The sequence below is a fragment of the Podarcis liolepis genome (genome assembly GCF_965112155.1).
Source record: "Podarcis liolepis genome assembly, chromosome: 5".
NCBI lineage: Eukaryota > Metazoa > Chordata > Lepidosauria > Squamata > Lacertidae > Podarcis > Podarcis liolepis.
Genome location: NC_139556.1, coordinates 3,305,658 through 3,327,361, shown reverse-complemented (window position 1 = coordinate 3,327,361; position 21,704 = coordinate 3,305,658). Strand labels below are relative to the sequence as shown.

The following is a 21,704-nucleotide window of genomic DNA, read 5'->3' as shown; positions in this document are numbered from 1 at the left end:
GCCTGGAGCCAAGGAAAAATCGCAGGAAGGAGGAGGAGGAGCCGGAGGAGGAGCCCAGCCTCTTCGGCTCCGGGAGCAGGGGCTCGGCGTCGCCTTGCGCCGGACCGGAGACCGAGGAAGCGGCGGCGGCGGCGGCGGCAGGTCAGGGGCGGGGGGCCGGGGGGCCGGGGGGCCGGGGAAGCAGTTGCGGGCGGGGGCCCCGGAGGGCTGGGGGCCTTGGGGTGGCGCCCTCCCTGGGCAAGCCGGGCGCGCGCGGGGAAGAGAGGAAATGGCGAGGATTTCTCCATCCCATAATGCGCACGCCTTGCCTTGGAAGGAGCCTCTTCCTCGGCGACCAGCCCGGCGCGGGGGCGGATTTCTGTGGCTGGACGCTGCGCGCCTTGGGAAGCATCGCTCGCTTCGAAGCCGGGCCCCCCAAAGCCCCCCTCTCTCAGCCCAGGGAACAATCCAAGTCATTCTGTCTCGGTCACATTTGTAACTAGACTGGTCTTCCCCGACAAGAATGGCCAGGCAGGCGTCCAACAGGTGAAGCCTTTCTTCCAGCAACAGAACCTGCGGGATTTCTGCTTGCTACGATGCACTTCCAAGCATGGCGCTCAGCCCTACGGAACAAGAAAGGACTCTGCTTATATAACTCTAAGTGAGATGGGAAGAAGGTTTTGGTGTGCACTTGAAATACGTAAGGAAGAGAGCCTTGTGTCTCTTGTTTTATGCGCATTGGGGGGGGGGATGCTGGGGGGGTTCTCTCTCTCCATTTTTGCCCCGGCTCCACTCTATTATTCTTGCTGTAATTCTCTCTTCTTCAATTTGAACCCTGCTTTTCAGCCTCAAACTCTCGCTGTTATTTGGCCCCTCTTCACTGAGAATTCATTCTGATTTGCTTGCGTGGATTTTAGATTACATCCGGCCATTGCTGAGCTGTTCGGTGGCTTCTCATCAGCCATTTGTTCCTCCCACACTTGTCAATGCATTTCCCTGCCACTTTCCAAACTGCAAAAAGTCCGGATTCCTTTTTAAAAAAAAAAACAATAAAGTGGACTTGTTGTGCTAAAGAGACAGAATCCTTTAATCCACTTTCACTGCACCCACTGAGTGCACTTTCCCCTTAGGTCTTCTCCGATAAGACAGTGTCACCAGGAAGCCATCTGCCTGTTCTTCTTCTTCTTCTCTTTGGGTGGCCTCTTTGCCTTAGCTTCTCCAGGGAGCGCAGTGTGTCAGCTGTCTCCCTTTCTCTTTTGCACCTCATTGTGTCTTCACCCCTTGAGGCGAAGGAGGACACACATTTCAATCCAGCTGCTGCTTATTTGTTTCTGCTTCCTTAAGGTGCAATTCCGGATGTTTTTTACTTTGCCTTGACATCTCTGTCCTGGTAGCTGTGACATCAGAGCTTAGCCATGAGACACCGGAGAGCCTTGCTTGAGGTCAAATAACAGGCGGTCATTGGTCAAAATAGCACCTCTAATGTCTGCTATTTTTACTCGCCAAGCCAAACAGCCGTTTCTGTGCCAGATAGGGAAATGTCTGTGGGGGCGTTTTGTGTGTGAATACAATGTTCAGTCTGGCTTCTAGTATTGTTAGAAACCTGTTAACTAATTTAATTGAAATGAAAGTTTAATGTAGAGATTTTATTTGGGGTTGCTTTGGATAGAATGAAACACTGGTTTGCACTTGTTAGGTATTGGAACAGTAAGAATCAATGAGGTAATAATGGGCGTGTACTTAGGTCATTGTGATCAATTTATGAAGTGTGTGTTATGAGAAAAAACATAAAATGAAGGCCTCAACAACAGGATATCATGACTGGCACCTCATTCCTAAATGTATTTGCTCCTTTATTTTCAATAATGTTTATTCAGAAGGGATTACCATTCGTTAGGGATTGTAAATGTCAGTAAATTAACTTCTGTTCATGTAATTCCCTTCAAGTGTGTGTAGTTAGGACCAAAGTCTAAGCATTTATTGAGGAGTGAAGTTTTTCTTGAGAAATCAGTGAGGAATTGGTTTATTTTATTTCATAAAATTTATACACCTCTTGATTGTAACCCCACCACCACCACAAATAAATCCCAAAGTGGTTTAGCCACAGATAAATATCCCATGATATTATGGTTGTCAACTTTTTCCCCTGGAAGGCCCTTGTGTCAATTTAACACCAGTGTAACGAAACACAAATTTAGCAAGTGAATCTTTTCCTATCATACAGACCAGTGATGGGAAAAGTTTTGGAGGCTGGTTTTCATCTGGCAGGGAGCTATTAAAGGCACAGGGGCACTGCTTAAGTACAAATAGTGACCCCACATGATACGCAGTGATGTGTGGATGTTGGGAGTGGCTATAAATTCCTCTGCACAAAAGAGTTACATGCCCTTTAGGTTAGTTTCCATTTTCCAGGTCAATATGTTTCTATATTGTAGTGCAGAGGTTCTCAGACTTTCTACTCCCAGAGTTCACTTGAGATGGCCGGAAATTATTGAGGGGCACCAGACACCCCCCCCACACACCCTGCGCCGCCTAGGCACAGCCAGTCACAAAATGGTGTCAGAAGGAGACAGACAACCAGCTGGCAATTTCTGACTTCATTTTCTAGTAATCCATATATGGAAATTTCTGAATTCTTTGGCACAGCGTCTTCCTTGTGGCAAGGAGTTCTGTAATTCAGCTTTCCTTCAACTAAGAACAGGCATGTTTGTTCTGTGGCCACACACCAATTTAGGCAGAATTTGTTGATCTGGGTGCCCTAAGTGGATAAGGGTACTTTTCTTTGTAATATTCCCCTGTCCCCACACCCGAAGTTTTTTACCCACCCCCTGTAACTTCTGCTCACTCCACTCCCCTTATCTCCACCCCATCCCACCAGCTTCTTTAATCCTTCCTTCCTGGTCCTTTTATCTACACTTAATTCTCTTTAAATGATCTTTCCTCTCTTACTCCATTTTCTATTTGTTTCCTTGATTAAACATTAACCTTTTCTTTCACTTGCTAGTTCCCTTCCATAGCTCATCTGGCCCTTTCCCCTCAAAGGAATAAGTCCGTCCTCCCTCCCTCCCCCCTTGCATTATTATCTCCTGGCTGCTATTACTCCAACCAGAAGGCCAGGCATCCTTGGGGAGGAGAGGCAAGGGAGCAGGATGTGGCCCTGAGGATCACTGGTGGGACTGGTCCAGGCTCCCTCTGAGAGAAACAGGGGCTTCCAAACTGCATTTTGTGGGGCTGTGGGGTCAGGGCCAGCCCAGGACATTCTGGCACCTGAGGCAAACCCCCAAATGGTGCCCCCCTGAAGGGAGAGGGCGTAAAGACCAACATTGGGGACAAGGGGACTGTAAAGTCTCCAGAGGGCAGCCCCTGCCATTTTTTTCCTGGGGGTTGAGGAGACCAGCAGCACCTCCTATTCATCATCATCATCACCATCATTTTTTATTTCCACAGTTACAGCATGACAAGATTTACATAATTACAAAAGTCATAAACAATAAATAAACCACATCAAAAAAATACACAACCAAATGGGAAACAATTTCCACATAAAATCTAAAACTAGGAATACAGCATTAATAGCACAGTTTAAAATGACATAGGTACAAAAAACACAGCAATTTAAGCAAACAAACAACCAACGGATCCCCCTCTGCCCAGCAACAGCAGCGGCAGCAGCAGCAGCAGTCCTTTATAGAGCCCATCAGGCCCTGCCCTGGGCCAGGGGGTGAGTGGCAGGGAGACCACTGTAGGGGCAGCGTTGGTGGCGGCAGGGGGGCCCCGCTCCGAGGAGACTGTAGATCCAGCCTCCAAGGAGTGGGCTGCAGCGATTGCTGCCACTGCGGCAACAGCAGGTGATGCAGTCCTTGGAGGCCGGATCCGCTGCCCTGAGGGATCCTGCCACCGAAGGCAGTCCCCTCACCTTGCCTCATGGGTGACCTTGCATGGCGTCCCTCTCAGAAGCTTCCCAGGGACCTGCTGGTAAGAAGTTCAGCAGGGCAGGCAAATGTCTCTGAAAGTGAACATGGCTTGTTTCTCCTTCCCCTTTTGCTAATCTGTTCCTTGCAATGTGCAGCCTGCAGGAGAGCGTGGGGAATGCTCCTGGGGCGCACATTCAGTATGTTTGGTGTGCTGACAGACCGCAGTGGGTCTAGGAAGAACCCTGTGAACCTAGGGGGTGCCGGCCCGATGTTCCAAAAGCCACGGCAGCAGAAAGGGATTCTCTGGAAGACAAACTAGGTTGCCATGGCTCCTCAAGAGTAGGCTGTGGCAGTTTGAGGACACTGAACAATGAAGGGTTGCAAGTGGAACCTAGTTTTCTTGCTGCTGTGGTCTCTGTAAAATATGCCAGGGTTCCTTTCACGTCCACCCCATCATTCTGGCTGACTGCTGTGATACCTATTGGAGAGAGAGCTGTGACCTAACAGAGGCTGGCTTGGTTCCCGCAAGTACAGTGGGCAGGAAGTTGACCCGATTAATTGGAGCCAACTTTTTTATTGGTCCAAAATGTGTTAATATATTGATAAAGTTGATTAATGTGTCAGCTGTAATTAGTCTATTGAATCCTTGCATTGTTATTTCACAGGAGCTGGGGAAATGGATTCAGCTGAAAGAGCTACAAATAGAAGTGAACAAAAATCAAGGTAAAAGCAACTCTTTAAACCCTTTTTTTAAAAAAAACTTTTTAGGTACATGAGGATTATTGCTGATACTTTTAATGTTTGGAACAGCCTCTCCATTTTATATCCACAACAATTCTGTGTGGAGAACTCTCTTTTACGTTTTATAAATGCCAGAAGTAGGGATGGAAACATCTCTCAGTCGGTTCCCTCAGTTTCTCATTTTACCAATCTTAAATTCTGTTGTCCATATTTCTGTAGCAGTTTGCATTTTTTTAAATGCTCATGAAAATTGGTCAGATTTTTTGTACACATTTCTTCTGATAAACACATTTTTGTGTGCACTTTTGACTAATGTATACATTTTGCAAGCATTTCCCCTAAATGTGATGCATTTTTGCATGTTATTTTTAGGGCTGGGAAATATATTGATATATCATCCAAAACCAGTTTGAAGTCCAGATCGTGATAGCGGTTTCATAATTTTTGACCTGGCAATATATCACGAATCATGCTGTGTGTGTGTGTGTGTGCGCGCACGCTTTGAAGGTTGGCTTTGTTCGATTGTCGTACTGTTTCAGAGAATGTGGATTTGATAAACAGGGCTTTAAATGTGAACCAAATCTAAATCCTCTCCATAAAAAGTATTTTCCTAGAAATATGAAAGCATACATACTACTACCAAATCTTATTCTTATTTGTTATTATTATTTATTATACTTCTGTTGTGCCTCTTCTCCTGTGAGCTTGAGGCAGTGCACACTCTGGGAAATTGTACTCATTGCATAGGATGAGGAACTGCAATTTCTTCCACACTAAAGCTGCTTCCACCCTTTCAGTCCTGCTCAGCTAAGTTCCCTTCCACAGTTAATTAAAAGGTTCCTGGTTTTAAAGGAACCCAGTTGATGCCTGGCATCTGTGATCATAGAATCATAGAGTTGGAAGGGACCCTAAGGGTCATCCAGTCCAACCCCCTGCCAAGCAGGAATCTCTGCTAAGGCATCCATGTCAGATGGCCACCCCAGCTCTGCTTAAAAGCCTCCAAGGAAGGAGAGTCCACCACCTCCCAAGGGAGACTCTTCCACTGTTGAACAGCTCCTGCTGTCAGAAAGTTTTTCCATGTCTTTAGTTGGAATCTCCTTTCTTGTAACGTAATGGTTAGAGTGCTGGACTAGGACCTGGGAGACCTGGGTTCGAATCCCCACTCAGCCATGAAGCTCACTGGGTGACCTTGGGCCAGTCACTATCTCTCAGCCTAACCCACCTCACAAGGTTGTTGTGGGGATTGTATGGGGGGGGAGAGGGAGAACCATGGACACCATATTGAGAACTTTTGCTGAGTTCCAAAAGAAAAGTTTGATTAATTAATGTGCTATGCCGTTGATTAACAAAATATGGCCATGTCAGCTGCGGCCATAAATAGAATTTCTGCTTGACTTCTACTCTCCAGGAAATTTTTAAAAAGCCTTGTGCGGAAGCAGCCCCAAGACCTCCTGTTAGTGATTGGAACGGGAGTGAGTGCTGCTGTAGCACCAGGAATTCCAGCCTTGTGCTCCTGGCGAAGCTGCATTGAAGCCGTCATTGAAGCCGCAGATCAGCTGGAGGTGCTGCACCCGGGGGATGTGGCTGAATTCCGCAAAAAGGTGGTCAAAGAGCGAGACTTGCTTGTGGTTGCGCATGACCTCATCAGGAAGATGTCGCCGGTAAGCACATATCTGTAGCTTTGCAACAAACAATATTGGACGCACATTATTACCATACAATAGTGTTTCCTCAAACTTGGGTCACCAGCTGTTGTTGAAGTACAGCTCCCATCATCCCTGACCACTGGTCCTGCTAGCTAGGGATGATGGGAGTTGTAGTCCAACAGCTGGAGACCCAAGTTTGAGGAAACACCAGAACTTAGTTCAGGCAACTCTCAGGTGAGCGCCATTGCCTTTGTAAGAGAACAAGGGAGGCCTTCATGGGGAGTTCCAGCACCTCTTTTTCTAGAAAAAGAGCACTGGATATAAGGTAGCTGCCCTTGTATACTTAGGCCAGCTTTGCCTGCCTTTCTGTTGGAAGATGGAGAAAGAGAGGGGCCTTCTAAGGTCCCTCCTGTTCTGACCTATTGATTGAACTGTTGCTTTTGAACCAGTTTTTGTGATTAGGGGTTTGGATCCTGCTCAGGCCACCCTTGGTTCAAGGCAACCAAGAACTCTTAGATTTGGACTTCAGCACTGAATCACTGGCACCAGCCTCTTTAAGTCACTGCTTGGGCTTAAGTGGGTCTTTTCCATGCCTTCTTCAAGGTCTTTGGCAGTTTCTCCATTTTTGCATTTTTAGGCTAACAACCGTCCTGTTCGCACAGGGCAAATTGGGGGAGGCATGTTGCGAAGCAGGGGACTATTTGAAATGGTTCAGGAGGACAAGGTTATATACTTACCTTAGGTATATTAATGTGGTGAGCCGTAGCTCTCTATTTCCTTCTTGTTTTGTCTGTGGACGAGAGTGGTTACAGTTCCACCAGGATGCAAAAGTTATCCTGGCATGCGGTTACTATTTACTGTCCCCGGGGGGGACGGGGGGGCACTTTTTGTAGAGTAGCATAATGCGAAGCCTTCTGATATCCCTTCATCCTCAACTACAGCAAGTTGTGCACTCACAACCTCAACTTCAGCAGAGTGATTGAGACCTTGGCAGACCAGAAGACATGGCCGGTAGTCTGCAGAGGGTGCAGGCTTTGTGGTAATGTAAATGAGCCCTGTTAGAAAATAAGAAGAGCCTGCTGTATGAGACTAAAGGATTGTCTCATCCAGTATCCTCGTCTCACAGCAACCAGCCAGATGTCCATGACAAGCTCACCGGCAGAACCTGAACACAGCACTCTCCCCACTTGTGATTTCCAGCAACCGATACGCAGAGGCTATGCACCTCTGACCGTGAAGGTAAAATAGAGCCATCAGGGCCACTAGGTGTTGATAGCTTCATCCCCCGTGAATTTTGATGCTTTCACGGTTTTTATTTTGCTGTCAAAGGCCTCGACATAGATGTCTTCCTTCTGTGCTTCTCTTTCCTCCCGCAGCGCACTGGAGATGCCAAGCCAAACTTCTTTCAGGACTGCCTAATGGAAGTTTTTGATAACTTGGAGCAACACATTCAGAATCCTGTTGTTCTGCAGTCAATTCTTCGGCTAATGGAGAGAGGCACTATGGTGCTGACCACAAACTATGACAACTTACTTGAAATCTTTGGTCAGCAGCAGAGTAAACCGATGGAATCTCTTGACTTAAAGGATAAGGACAAGGTATGCTAAGACTACCGCTGTACCAAATTAACAAGGGCAATTTATCAGGTGTTTGGTGGTGGTTATTTATTAAATTCATATACCGCCCTTCATCCATATATTTCAAGGTGGTTCATCCACCTCAGAGTCAACTGTTTCGGTTTGGGCTGTATTTCAGAGGTAAAATGGCTTTATTTGGGAGTACAGAATCAGAGCAGCTGCAATTTTTTCCACCTGAAAGTTCTGCTCTAATTAGTTTTTTATTAATATTGGCAAACTAGGAATTACTTTTGACATAATCACTGTCTGCCTCTTTTGCTATTGAAAGCAGCAGAATATACAGTAAGCCCACAACTTAGCTTACTTTACTTTCATGACCTCAACCATAAATGCCATCTTATATAAATGAATATGTTGGAAAAATTGGGAAAAATCAAATACACTGTAGAAGCATGTCAATCAGCCATTGCACTCACTCTGGGAGAGTGTTTTGGTGGCGTCAGAGTTGGAGGGTGAGAGAAGGCCTATCAGGAGCACAGAGGGCAAAGGGAAGCTGGTCTGAGAGTGGGCAGAGGTGATCTGAGAGCAAACGGAAGATTAGCTAAGCAAGGGGAGGTGGTCTGATAGCGAGAGGAGGTGTACTTGTACTGACATTTTTCTGTAGAAGGTAGCTGGATTGACAGACACATTTTCACCCTATTTTTTTCTAGAACACTGCTGTATTTTTCCATTTAAAAAATAGAAAAGGAAAATAAACACGTATATTTTGATTTGCAGATTACCCCCTCCCCCATTTTGTTTGAAATGATACCATTGTAGAATTTGCATTATTGCAGAATATTGTTCTCAATTTAATAATTTGAAACTTAGCTCTCAAATGCCATGTTGCAGCCTAGACAATTCTCTCAAGAATGGCAAGCCTTCAACAGGTAGCAAATGAAATATGTGTGAATGCCTCAGCCTACAGTTTGGGTGGGTTCCTTTTTCAGATTTGGTTGTTTTTTTAAAGTAAATGAGGGAAGTGATAGTACTGTCACCAAAATGAATGAATCACATGTCCCTTTTTAGGCACGGCCCCCTTCTGCCTCATGCTTGGCAGTATTAATAAACTGTTTGGCTCTCTCCAGGTTCTCCAGTGGGCAAAAGGACACGTCAAATATGGAGTGCTTCACATTCACGGCCTCTATGCTGATCCCTGTGGAATGGTGCTGGATCCCTCAGGATACAAGGATGTTACTCAAGACCCTGAGGTGATGGTATGTGCACCTTGAAACCAGTTATGTCGCCTATAAATCAGGAAGTGCTTCAAAAGCATATTTCTCTTGTTGGAGACAGGAGCTTGCCTTCCGTGGCCTCCATCTCCTTACATTAATCCCTGTTGCCCATGTTGTATCATTTAATATGATACATATTTTTGTGTGTGAGGAGGAATTTTGTGCAGTAAGCCCACAACTTGCCCACATTGAACTTGTGCACATTCAGCTTCACACGTGCAGCAACAAATTTAAAAAGTTGCAGGGTTTTGGGGGGAAATGACTTTAGTAATTCCATCCGCCATTGAACCCGATGGGTTTTGACTATGTGTGATTTTGACTTTAGGGATGATCCCCAGAGCATTATCCCATGTAAGTTGCAGGCCTACTGTAATTTTGAACTGTTGAAATAACTTTTTCTGATACTTATTCCAGTGTATGTGTCACTCTTTGATGAAGTGCAGATGTGCACAGTGTGAGAGGGTGGAATTCAGGCCTGCATTCGGCATCCATATTTGTTATATATGTAGTTTTTACAAGAGCTATGTGAGTTTGGTCATGCTATAGGCTACTCTTTTTCTGAGGAAGGATTTGAACCCATTCTTTCCACTATACAATATTATAATGAAATGCTAATTAAGTGGATGCAGACAGTGACTCAGCAACCTCTTGATCATGACATCTTAACAAAAATATTTCTAATATATGTGTATATTTTGAAAAGTAACAACTGGTTATACTACCAAATTCCTTGGGCATAAAAGTGCAAATGGTTATGTTATCTAGAGCCTTGTAATGAACCCATCAAATATAGTAACTTGCAAAAAATTTACTAGCCCAAATGTACAGTTATTAGCCATTTGTGGCAGTGACAACCTGAAGGAAAACCTATTGTCTTAAGTGTTTGGAAAGTTCCTTACCTGGAAGCAATTTTGGCCCACTATCAATCAGGAAAGGGGCCATTTATGATCCGAGGCTGCCTTACAATTAAACATTTATCTTATTTGTGACTTAATGTTGACTTAGGAACTACTTGTTCTTTACAGGAGGCTCTGCAGAACCTGTACCGGACAAAATCATTTTTGTTTGTGGGCTGCGGAGAAACCCTGCGTGATCAGATATTTCAGGCCCTCTTTCTGTACACTGTCAAAAACAAGGTGGATCTAGAACATTATATGCTGGTGCTTAAAGAAAATGAAGACCAGTTTTTTAAACTCCAGGCAGATATGCTCCTACATGGAATAAAAGTTGTATCCTATGGAAATTGCTTTGAAAGTTTCCCAGAGTATGTTCAAGATCTTTCCACTCAGATCTGCAAACAGAGGAGTCCAGGTACTGTGTGTGTGTGTGTGTGTGTGTGTGTGTGTGTGTCAAATGTTGTGTCAAAACATTTTTTCTCTTCTCCATATACCAGTGGTTTTTAGTTTCATATATTTCTGGAATAAAGGGTATTGCTTTAAATATGTGTGTGAAACTTCATGCTTCTGATGCCACATTCATTTGTAAAATAGTCTGTTGCAACCACCATCCCTTGTTTCTGTACTACCTATGACAATCATGGAAATGATAGCCAAATCATAGATTTATAGATCTATGATTCCTTTTATTCAGGCTAAACATACCCAGTTCCCTCAACCATTGTTCATAAGGCTTGGTTTCCAAACCCTTGATCATCTTGGTTGCTCTCCACTGCACACATTCCAGCTTTTCGATATCCTTCTTAAATTGTGGGGCCCAGAACTGGACACGGAACTCCAGGTGTGGTCTGACCAAGGGAGAATAGAGCAGGACTATGACTTCCCTTGATCTGGACACTAGACTTCTGTTGATGCAGCTTAGAATAGCATTAGCTTATTTTTGGCTGCTACTGCTGTGTGTGTCACACTGTTGACTCATGTTAAGCCTGTGGTCTACCAAGACCCCAAGATGCTTTTCACATGTACTACAATGTTTTGCTCTTTTATTTTGGAAGGCCTGGGATACAGCAAAATATACATGTTAATAAGTATTGCCAATGGGCAAATATCCCATTTTCAAGAAGGTGGCCCACATGCTGCCCTATCCCATCTTTGGCCCAGTAGTTCTAGGAAGAAGAGCTGTTTTCTCTTATCCCAAGAGTATCTAGACTACTCTATCATGGAAATATTATCACGCTACAGTACTGCAGAACTGAGGATGTAGACTCTTGGACCTGTAAAAGCACAAATTAAACGTAAATCATTATTTGCGGTTTGCCTCCATGGAGAAGCTTACCACTTTATATAATATAGGAATATTACATTATATAATATTGTGTGTGCAAAGAGTCGCATGTGAATAATGTCCTAGATAAGATGTCTCTGTGCATTTAGCCTTTGATGCAACCTTGTTTATTAGCAACTCTGAAAAGTGAATATAGCTAAATTCTATCTCGTTCATGACATAGTTTTCATTCTTTCTCCAGATGCAGATCGGGTGGACAGTACAACACTTTTGGGTTAAGTACATTTTTTAATTTGAATGTAGGCCTTGTAATATTCAGTTGTGGTGGGTCTTGGGAAGAACTGGGATAGTATGATTTTGCACCCATGTAAAATTATGTGCTAGTTTGAATGTTCGGGTAATTATATTCTGTTTTACAACAACAGTAAAATAATAATAATAAACTCTCTCTCTCTGGCAATAGTATTCAGAGAAATTGATAAGATCTTAAACTGTCACATTCCCCCAACTTCTCAGTTAGTGGTTTTATTTATAATTGACAAATTTAACAAACATTTGCATAATAAAGAGTTGATATAGCACCTTCTTATAGCAGCTAGAACAACCATTGCAATTTGGGGAAATTGAGCCATTCTTACTACTTGGTACACTAAAATGTGGAATATTGCTGTGCTAGAAAAACAGTCCTTAGGGGCCAAAGAAAAGAGGATGATTTTGTACCTGTTTGGTCTCACTTTCATTTCATTTGAAAGCAAGGAAGAAAGTGGCCAAGAACTTACCTCAGCCTATGAACAAATATAGCTGATAAAGTGACAGGGGGTGCTTGAATACATTATCTACTTTGCCTTGGCATAATAGGGTTTGTTTTATAAACTTTTATTATGGTTTATTTATTTTGGTTTATGGCTTATTTGTTTTGTGCAGTGAGCCCTTAATTTTGCAAGCAGTAAATGTATAGGAGTGTTTCTCTGAGATTTTGTTTCAGCATCGTAGTGCTTAAGGCAGGAGCACTGGAAGGCTACCTCAAAGTTGTGCCTCTCAGGAGAGCCCTATAGTAATACCAGTGAAGGGTGATTTGTGTGTTTCTTTTGTGCACAGCCACAATTTTAACACATTTACCTTTGGATTTTGAGGTACCACTTCAAACAGTTACAATTGTATAAAACTGTTATCTGGTCAAACTACTTGAAACAAACATCTCATTTTTCTATTCAAAGGGAAAAATCCTCTGGGGCATGCCTGTCAGTGGTGTGTACGGCCAGCACCTCAGCTAACCTGTGCAGATCAAGTTAGGGGGGGGCAATCTGGACGTTAACCTTCTCTGCCCACTCCTGCTTCCTGCCTACTTTATCTGGGGTCTCAGGAGGCCATATCAGGCCTCTGGGGCCCAGGATGTGGATGAATTCATTTCAGCAGGGAAATCTCCACTCTGGCATACCTTTTGTAACTGGTTAACCCCGGGTTCAGGGACCTGAAAAAGTCCCCAACCCCACCAGTTTGGGCAGCAGTAGCAACGGAAAAAAAAGTTAAAGTAGATGCACAGCCAAATGGGCAGGACTCTCATGCCGGTGCAAATTCTACCTCTGCTGGTATGACCCTCGAAGGGTTATCCAATGGTGAATGCAGACCTCCATCCACAATGGTTACCTACATCTGGCACACAGCACAGGATTATGATGTGAATTCTAATGGAGTTCAATACGTGCTTTGTTGGAGCCAGTCTTTTCATGAAAATCCTTATGTTCACTACATGCGTACGATATTGTAATACTGTTTGTTCTCACAGGAACATCTTGCGTGGATTGTGCCAAGAGACGGCTAGGAGAAAGCAGTAGTGACCAACTTAAGAGACCAAGGCTTGCAGATAATGGTAATTCTAACCCGTTATTTGACATTTATTTTTATTTTCAAGGGGACAAACAGTGCATAGCACATATTTATGAGTCTGCAGTGTAAAAGTAAACAGAATTAAATAAATGCATGGTGTGTAAAAATAGTGTGTCATGGGGCATGCAGCTGATATTTTCAAGAACATGTGCCTAGAGTCATGCCACACCATGAGGAAAGTTGCACTGCATCTTAGTTATCACCAAGTCCTAATCTGGGTTAAATAAATATTTGTTTATTACTGTAAGACCCCAAAATGGTCATTTTGAGAATAAAAGTGTGGCTTGAAATGCCAAAATAGTTACAGGGGGGGGGGAATCCTTGTGCAGAGATTTCATAAACACTGTCCTGCCTGGATCAACAGCTTGCTGTGTTTATTTCTGTGGTAGAAGTGGGGAATCTTATTTTTGCCATATAAACAGGGGAGTGGTGTGCCAGCAATCTAGAACCAATTGGGAGAACTCGTGCATCTCCAAACTCTGTAGTGATTTCCTAATCTGGAGATCTTTAGAGAGATCTTAGTCAGTTCCAACTGCTGTTGATGATGTGAGCTATCTTGATAGAAACAGATTTTTCTGCATATAAAGGGATAAATGAATTATGAATTAAGTTTGTATCTCAGCATAAGTATGGGCTTTTGTCATCCACGAAGAGATGATAAACTGCTCCTTAGAAGAGCATAAGCATCTACTTGAAATGCTACAAGGCAGTTTCCTGTCTGCCAAAGTTTTCAAAGTTTTAAAACAGCTGCTTTTAGAACTAGAGGCAGAATTTCCTGGCACCTGTGCATACCCATTGCTTCTATAATTTGTCTAGATAAAAGAAAATAGTATTTTTTCAATTTGAAAACCCTTTTTTTCAAAAACAGGTAGCGTTGAAGATGTTGCCCTCTCTGAATACAAGAATGTAACTTGAACAGCAGTGGTCTACGAGGAGTGTGTCACCTGATTATATCACGGATAAGGATTCCAACAGCGGCCAAGAGGAGCCTTTAAATTTATATGCATTGTTTAGTAAGAATTGTTTAGGAATGGATTTTCTATTACAGACTTGTACACCGATTCAGGATATGTACATTTGAAGGGCATCCATTAATCAATTTGCAACTACCTCAGCAAAGAAATACTGCAAAAGGATAGCTTCTGACATAAATCTGTGAAACAGCGTTTTACCTTCTTTGAATTGGACTAATTTTGTTTCCATTTGTCTGAATCCGAAGGTGAGTATTAGAAATCTTCTCCCAAGGGCAGTTGTGAGAAAAGTGCATGAGAACTGCTATAGAACCTACCCATCAGAGTGAACTCTTGTGCAAACATTTGTGGAACAGCAGTAATGGTAATTTTTATTTTGCTTACTCCTACCCCTTGCAAATATAAACAGGTTTTGCACATTTTCTAAGTTTTAAAAAAACTTGGTTGCAGTGGGGAACAGTAAGGGCTTTTAATTTATGTACATTTTAATAAAAAGATTTGAAACCCAGGAGCAAATATTTGTTGTTTTCTGTATATTTTTTTTAAACCTAGCAAAATGTCAGAAAATAAAGGACATAAATAGAAGGTAAAAGCTATGAGACTAGTAGAGGAGCTTTGTTACAATAGCTACTGACCAACAATTACCCACTTCTTGGGGAAGAAATCTGTTCTAATCTGGATTCAGGACTAGGACCGAGTTGTCCTGATATGATGACCTTTACAGAGAGCATGACAAGAAGAATGCAGCCATCTGCCATGGAAGCTTTTAACTGAGATTCCTGCATTGCAGAGCTGGACATGACCCTAGTAATTCTGACTTTGCACTTGCTTCTTGACTGCTGCAGCTTTTGATACAGTTGACCACTGTATCATCCTGGACCGGCTCCATGCCATGGGAATTGGGGGGCCTGTGGTTCAGAAATACGCGAAAGTAGCACTACAGCAGTACCTCGGGTTACATACGCTTCAGGTTACATACGCTTCAGGTTACAGACTCCGCTATCCCAGAAATAGTGAATCATAGAATTGGAAGAGACCACAAGGGCCATCGAGTCCAACCCCCTGCCAAGCAGGAAACACCATCAGAGCACTCCTGACATATGGTTGTCAAGCCTCTGCTTAAAGACCTCCAAAGTAGGAGACTCCACCACACTCCTTGGCAGCAAATTCCACTGTCGAACAGCTCTTACTGTGCTTCAGGTTAAGAACTTTGCTTCAGGATGAGAACAGAAATCGGGCTCAGGCAGCGCGAGGCCCCATTAGCTAAAGTGGTGCTTCAGGTTAAGAACAGTTTCAGGTTAAGAACGGACCTCCGGAAGTACTTAACCTGAGGTACCACTGTACTCCGGAAGTACTTAACCTGAGGTACCACTGTACTCGAAAGTCCAGAAAGTAGCACTGGGAGATTGATTAACTGCCTGGTGGTTAGCTATTTAATAAGTATATGAAGCCACTAGCAGCAGTCATTAGGAGTTTTGGGGCAAGGTGATATCACTATCCTGGAGACATCTGAATCAGGACAGGCTGTGTAGGATCTGAACTGCTACTGGGATGCAGTGTTAGCACAGATGAGGGGAAATAAGCGAAGCTTGAATCCTGGCATGATGGAGGCACTGTGGGCGAGTGGTTCTTGTTGCAAGATGGGGTTGCACTCCAACTGAAATAGCAGGTAATGCAGCCTGGGGGGTGTTTCTGAAGGCCTAGATAACCGAGTAAGACAGCTTGACCACAGTAGTTTACAAACTTCTTGATCTGGAAACTGCACCCAGCGTAGAATTACTGAATCTAAGCATTCATGAAAAGTTTCTATTCTCCCCCCCCCCCGCCCAAGCAGGTGTATAACATATGCATCTCTGAGAATACCAATAGTGAATTGCAGTGTAAAATGTAATCACCACCACTATTTTTCTAGAAAAAGAGGTGCCAGAACTCACCATGAACAATTATTCTCTTAGAATGGCAATGGTGCCCACCTGAGAGGAGCTGGAACTGAGTTCTGACGAGTTCCAGATGAAAAAAGCTCTGTTTACCACTTATATTAGCAGCTATGCTTAGAAGTGACTACAACTTAGTTTTAATTAGAAACTAAACATTGAATAGTTTATTTAGCAACTTTCAAATATAAATGCAAGCAAAACAAATTTAATGGAAACACTAAGAAATATTTTGTGTAAGAAACTGTTGCATAATAATCTTCAGTGACCAGTGTCAGTGGTTCTAGTTGTCTATATATGCTTTTTATTAGTTAATGTCACTGGTCCCCAGTCTTTGTTTGACCAAGGATAACAATCAGATCAAAAACACCAAAAAAGTGTGAAACTTTAACTATAACTCAGGCCAGTGCAGATGTTACATGTAGTTGTGTGTCATGACCCTGTTTTAAACAGGAACACACTACTGGAGCCACACTTTGAGGAGTGGCTAATAGGGTGTGTTTACCTACTCATTCTTCCATTCCAGATTGCACCCCCATGACTTTTCACATGTTTGCTCTTGCAAATACCTATCTGAAACCTCTCAAGGTAGTGGCGAAGTTAAAGTGTGGGTGGGAATGGGACAGAATGGTGGGGAAATAGTTAATACTATTTCCACATTCAATCCCATCTGCCCCTCCAGCAGCTTTTCTTTTTGATAGAGACATCAGGAAACTGTATCTAATGTCTAACTATTACAAATTTTAGCAGTTAAACTTCCACAGAGAATAAGCATATTAATATAATGCTAAACAACCAATTCTCACATTAAATATATGTGAATTTAGTTTTATACTGAATTCTAATAAGTAACATTCAAACCTGTCACAACGTGGTTAAACAAAAGCCCACAGCCACAAATTCACTTTATATCCTATTTCAATGCGGAGCTCTTTCTGCCTTTCGGTTGCCTTTCATTTTCATCATCAGACTCTCGATACAGAGTAAGATCCAGGCTCAGTACTTGACTGTGGATAGTATCTTCTTGCTAAGGAGAGAAATGACCAAGAGTTATCATAGCACACCAGGCCATAATGACGCAGCTGTAGGTGTTTGGTTTCTTTGCATTTCTGCCACCCAACCCTTTAAAATCACCAGGGATTTGATTCTATAGAAGTGTAGCCATATTCTGTTTCTGTTTTCTCTATGAAACACTTAGGGTGTGGAAACTATCACTCAAGAGTGTGTTTTGTGTGCGTATATATATACCTCAGGCCAGACTCCAACTAAAGCATCTGCTTCAGAATAAAACTCTTCCTTTAGAGAAATAACGATAATCTGAAACTTTTCTTGGGCCTGCTCTTTAATGAAGCTTGATATCTTTTTGAGAAGAAAAAAAAGGGGTTGTTAGATACATGCAGAAATACAATGATTAGAAAAGAAACTTGCTTTATAGAATGGGTAAGCATACTGTTGTCAAGACATCTCAAATACAAGACTATGCTATAAAATACATTAGAGGATCTGTTTGGAATAAAAATTCCTCATGCAATATATCTCTACTCACTAAGACAGTATTTTATTTTTTAAAACCCACACCATTGTGGCTTGGAGGAATTGTAAGAAGTTGCTTAACAAATAAGTGCAGAAGAAATCATGGGAGGCTCCTCATTATAATAGATAATTTTATTATCTATTTGGGGATCTTAATTAAAACCCTCACGTGCTAATAGGGCTACAGCAGAGGTTTGATTAATACTGTCCAAAAATTATGGAAGGTTGCAGGTTTCTTTCCAAAGGAGCCCGCAAAGCCCTTGCACAGTACATCCCAAGCCCCTAACAACCAGCTGAACAAGAAGTGCTACAAAGCCCCTTCGCCAAGCCCTGCCTTTACAGTGGTGCCTCGCAAGATGAAAAGAATCCGTTCCGCGAGTCTCTTCGTCTTGCGGTTTCTTCGTCTTGCGAAGCAAGCCCATTAGCGGCTTAGCGGATTAGCGCTATTAGCGGCTTAGCAGATCAGCTGATAAGCGACTTAGCGGCTCAGCTGTTAAGCGGCTTAGCGGCTTGGGAAAAAGGGGTGGGGGAGATAGAAAAAACCCGCAGGAACTCGCAAGACATTTTCGTCTTCCGAAGCAAGCCCATAGGAGATTCGTTTTGCGAAGCACCTCCAAAACGGAAAACCCTTTCGTCTAGCGGGTTTTCCGTCTTGCGGGGCACCACTGTACCTCACTTTACAGGGTTTGTCAAAATGGCCTAGTGGGCTGGGTTACGTCTGTGGACTAGAGGTTCTTCCCACCTGCCTTGGTCCCTAGGCAAATGCATGTCTACTCACTGACAATTTCTGGAGTCCTGAGATCCCAATGAACAGTGGTTTTCAAGAACTAACAGTTCTTGTGGCTGGAAAGTACTAGTAAATCTTAAGATGCATTGGGTAAACATGGAAAGATTCTTAAGTGAACAATCTAAACTGCCTTTAACAGGGAATTAGCATGAGATGCAATTTGCTTCCTTCCATTTCGAACAGTGTCTGATATATGCAGCATATCCAGTGTAATCTCTTTCATAAAGGGTTTGCTTGCTATTTACTCTTTGCCCCTGCTTAAAAATATTGTTTTCATATATAAAAAGAAAAAGCACGTTTCTGAGATGGAATGCTGTTTTTCTTTTAGGAAGAAAGAGAGACTGATAGCTTACCTTGCCAATGTTTGTGTTATCTAGCGCTGCATCTACTTCATCCAAAACAAAAAAGGGGGCAGGCCTAAAGCTGAAACAACAAAGCAAGCACAATTATTAATGGAATGTGAATTAGTCCAATTGTACCTATAAGAGTAACAGAAACAATTTCACCAATGGAGTGTGCACCTGCCACCATCTGCTTTCTACTTTAATGACTGCATATTTTGAATTTCAAGACTTCTTTTTACTTTTTCTTAATATATAGCCAAAATCCCCCACAAATACAGAATTTAAAACAAGTGTGCCATATAGTATACAGCCTCCCCCACCTTATAATATGCCAGTGGTACAGAAATATAGAAATATATTTCTACTTCTCTTTACCAAATTGCCATCTAAACAAGGCAGTATTACTTTTCTGTATCAAGCTAGAATGGAATTAAAAGTAGCACTTTAATAAATTAATATTATTATAGCACTTAATACAGTGCTGTATTATCTAGCAATTTCCACCTCCATAGCCAAGACCTAAAAGGGAATTAAGCAGAGGTAGCCTGGAACTTTAACTAGACCCTTTCCAGTACAGTGGTATTTTGTGATTTTAGAAAAAGGAAAATATAAGGTCAAGCCAGAAAATAACTGCCTGAATGGTATCCTGAAACCTATCAGAAACCTCCTAATTAAGGAACAATTAATTACCAATGCCACTCTACACCGAACAAGAAGTAGAGGCAGAAGAAGCTTCTAATTAAAGGCACAGTATCCTCTCCGAGAACAGCAGTCTACGCTGGAAAAACTGATGCTGCAATTGCATTTTATTTGAAAAACAATAAGAAGAAAAAACTGGGTGGGCAATCATACTGTCTGTTTTCACTATGAAGAATGAGTAAGAAGGATGGCAATTCCATTCTAAACAACTAGCATGGTAGCAGCCCTAGAAGATTAGTAGGAGACAAACTTCATTCAACATGATCCTCCTGTTGTGGGGCAAGGCAGCATTACGTTCTCAAAACGAATATGATCATTAAAGAAGTAAGAGGTATCTATTGACTATCAGCTATAGAATTAGTGAGCAACAGAACAGAAGTAATGACCTCTGTGTGAACATAGCTGGAGTGCACTTCATTGTTCCCAAAACTTTTTATTTTAATTACAAGACCACAATAATTAGAAATTACAAAAATTAAAAGATTACATAATGAAACAAACTAAGAAACAATATAAAAGACAAACACAATAATTTAAATACATTTCCTACTACCTGATTTGGGCTTATCAATAAAGGCACTTTAAATCATTTATTTCAATCAGCAAGAAAAAAAGGCAACTACCGTAAGTACCGGTAAATGATTTATACAAACTTTCTCACTGGTATTTTATATATCCCTTAAATAATGGTGCTCATCTGACCACTAGCCCATGTTGAATTCTAAATAAGAGTAATTTTGCCCCAAGGAAGGAGCTACTTTGTATAATTTTTATTTATTTGGATACTGATTTGCATGGAAGTGCTTAATGGATAACTTAGATGGTTATCTTTGTAGCAAAAGCTGCAGTTCCCTAGGAGTATTAATACTGCACCACTCTCAAATTCTGCACCTGGAAGAAGCCCCCTCACTTGTTGCATCCCTGACAGACTTCCTTTGGAATAGGTGGACCTTGGGAGAAAGTGGCACATTCTAGACGAAAATCTATTTGCCTATCTCTTGTTGATCTAGCTAAATAAATTGGAGAACCAGGTTTTCTGGGTTGGAGCTTGAGCCAGAACTGAATATAGGAAGAACATCCCCTAGAAACCGGGTGTTGACACAGGGCCACAAAAACGTGATCAACAGCTTTCCACATTTACTTCCAGAACTTCGAAGCATAAGCACAGGACCAACAACAGCCAAATCCTCTCTTGCCTTTCCACACTTCCAGAACAAACTGAAAGCTTATATATGTTGCTCTCCTTTCTCACCTTGTCCACCATATATGCCCAGAGGTAGAATCTCAACATTATATGAAGAATGGAGTGACTCCAAAACGATACCACGGTTGTATAAACTGTGATATGTGTGTTATATTCTTTTTTGAAGTGCAATGTATTTCTTACCTGTGTATTGCAAACACAAGAGCCAAAGCTGCAACAGATTTTTCACCACCTGACAGGTTGTCCATTGGCATAAATCTTTTTCCAGGAGCTACACAGTTATAGCCAATACCTTCCAAGTAAGGCTCCTCAGGATTTTCGGGACTAAGAAATGCCTGAAAGATACCAGCTTCCTTGTTCAATTAATAACAAAACATGGGCATTAGCTTTATCTGTAAAAAATTTAATGCAGGGCTTGTCAACATGGTGACCTTGCAACATCAGGAGGACACCATACTGGCTATTCCAGATTTCGTGAATGCTAAAAAAATACTGGTTTCCAGAAATGCAATTTAAATTATTCTTTTGGACAAAAATGCAATCCTATTCAAGTTACGGATGCAAACAATACAACATTCTTCGAAGTAAATTTGGAGAACAGGGAGCATCTAGATGTTAAAGTCCAAAGCGGTATTTGTACTGGATGGAAAAGAACAACAGAAAATCATTCACAAGCTGCTTTGGAAACAAGCCAGAGCTCCTTTCTGTGTCCATGAGCACAAAGCTTGAGAACACACTCGTTCTGTACATGGCAAGTTAACCTAACCTTCATGATAACTGCATGCCAACTTTGCACAGAACAAACTTCCCACCCCCAAAACAAACTCTTCTACCGTGGAGCCTTGATGCAGCTTCACAGGTAAGTCATCTTTCACCAGCTCTGTCGTTTCCCCATGCCCAGCTAACTCTGTATTTCCAAGTCATGGAGGCAGAGGGATTGGACCCTTTGCTGTTTGCCTTGGATCACTTTATTTTGAATCCTGAATCTTTAAAAACTAAGAAGAAGAATTCCTTGAATGATTCGTTTTCTGAT

At 42.3% G+C, this 21,704-nt stretch overlaps 2 protein-coding genes across 15 annotated transcripts in view; one reads left to right on the top strand and one right to left on the bottom strand.

Moving 5' to 3' along the window:
• The first annotated feature begins 43 nt into the window (after nt 1–43).
• On the top strand, nt 44–14,678 carry FAM118A (family with sequence similarity 118 member A). 7 transcript variants are annotated; one of them, XM_083503523.1, is made up of 9 exons: nt 44–141; nt 4,559–4,616; nt 6,043–6,295; nt 7,657–7,878; nt 8,985–9,113; nt 10,157–10,442; nt 11,554–11,586; nt 13,099–13,182; nt 14,068–14,678. In XM_083503523.1, the coding sequence occupies exons 2-9, from the start codon at nt 4,570–4,572 to the stop codon at nt 14,112–14,114; spliced, it is 1,101 nt and encodes a 366-aa protein (XP_083359649.1). In that variant the 5' UTR covers nt 44–141; nt 4,559–4,569; the 3' UTR covers nt 14,115–14,678. The 7 variants fall into 7 exon arrangements, with proteins under 7 accessions (XP_083359649.1, XP_083359651.1, XP_083359652.1 ...); XM_083503525.1 differs by having other exon boundaries at nt 70–130; nt 4,557–4,616; XM_083503526.1 differs by having other exon boundaries at nt 80–141; nt 4,562–4,616.
• A 1,564-nt stretch (nt 14,679–16,242) lies between these two features.
• Nucleotides 16,243–21,704, bottom strand: part of SMC1B (structural maintenance of chromosomes 1B) — a 39,180-nt gene continuing 33,718 nt past the window's right edge. For all 8 annotated transcript variants that reach the window (XR_014526257.1, XR_014526258.1, XM_083503319.1 and 5 more), the window contains 4 exons: nt 20,855–21,006; nt 18,778–18,847; nt 17,353–17,463; nt 16,243–17,131 (listed from right to left, as the gene is read on the bottom strand). Coding sequence is in view for 6 of the 8 variants with exons in the window: in XM_083503319.1 (XP_083359445.1) it covers nt 17,018–17,131; nt 17,353–17,463; nt 18,778–18,847; nt 20,855–21,006 (447 nt within the window). In the remaining 2 variants the exon portion in view is untranslated. The remainder of the gene's footprint in view (nt 17,132–17,352; nt 17,464–18,777; nt 18,848–20,854; nt 21,007–21,704) is intronic.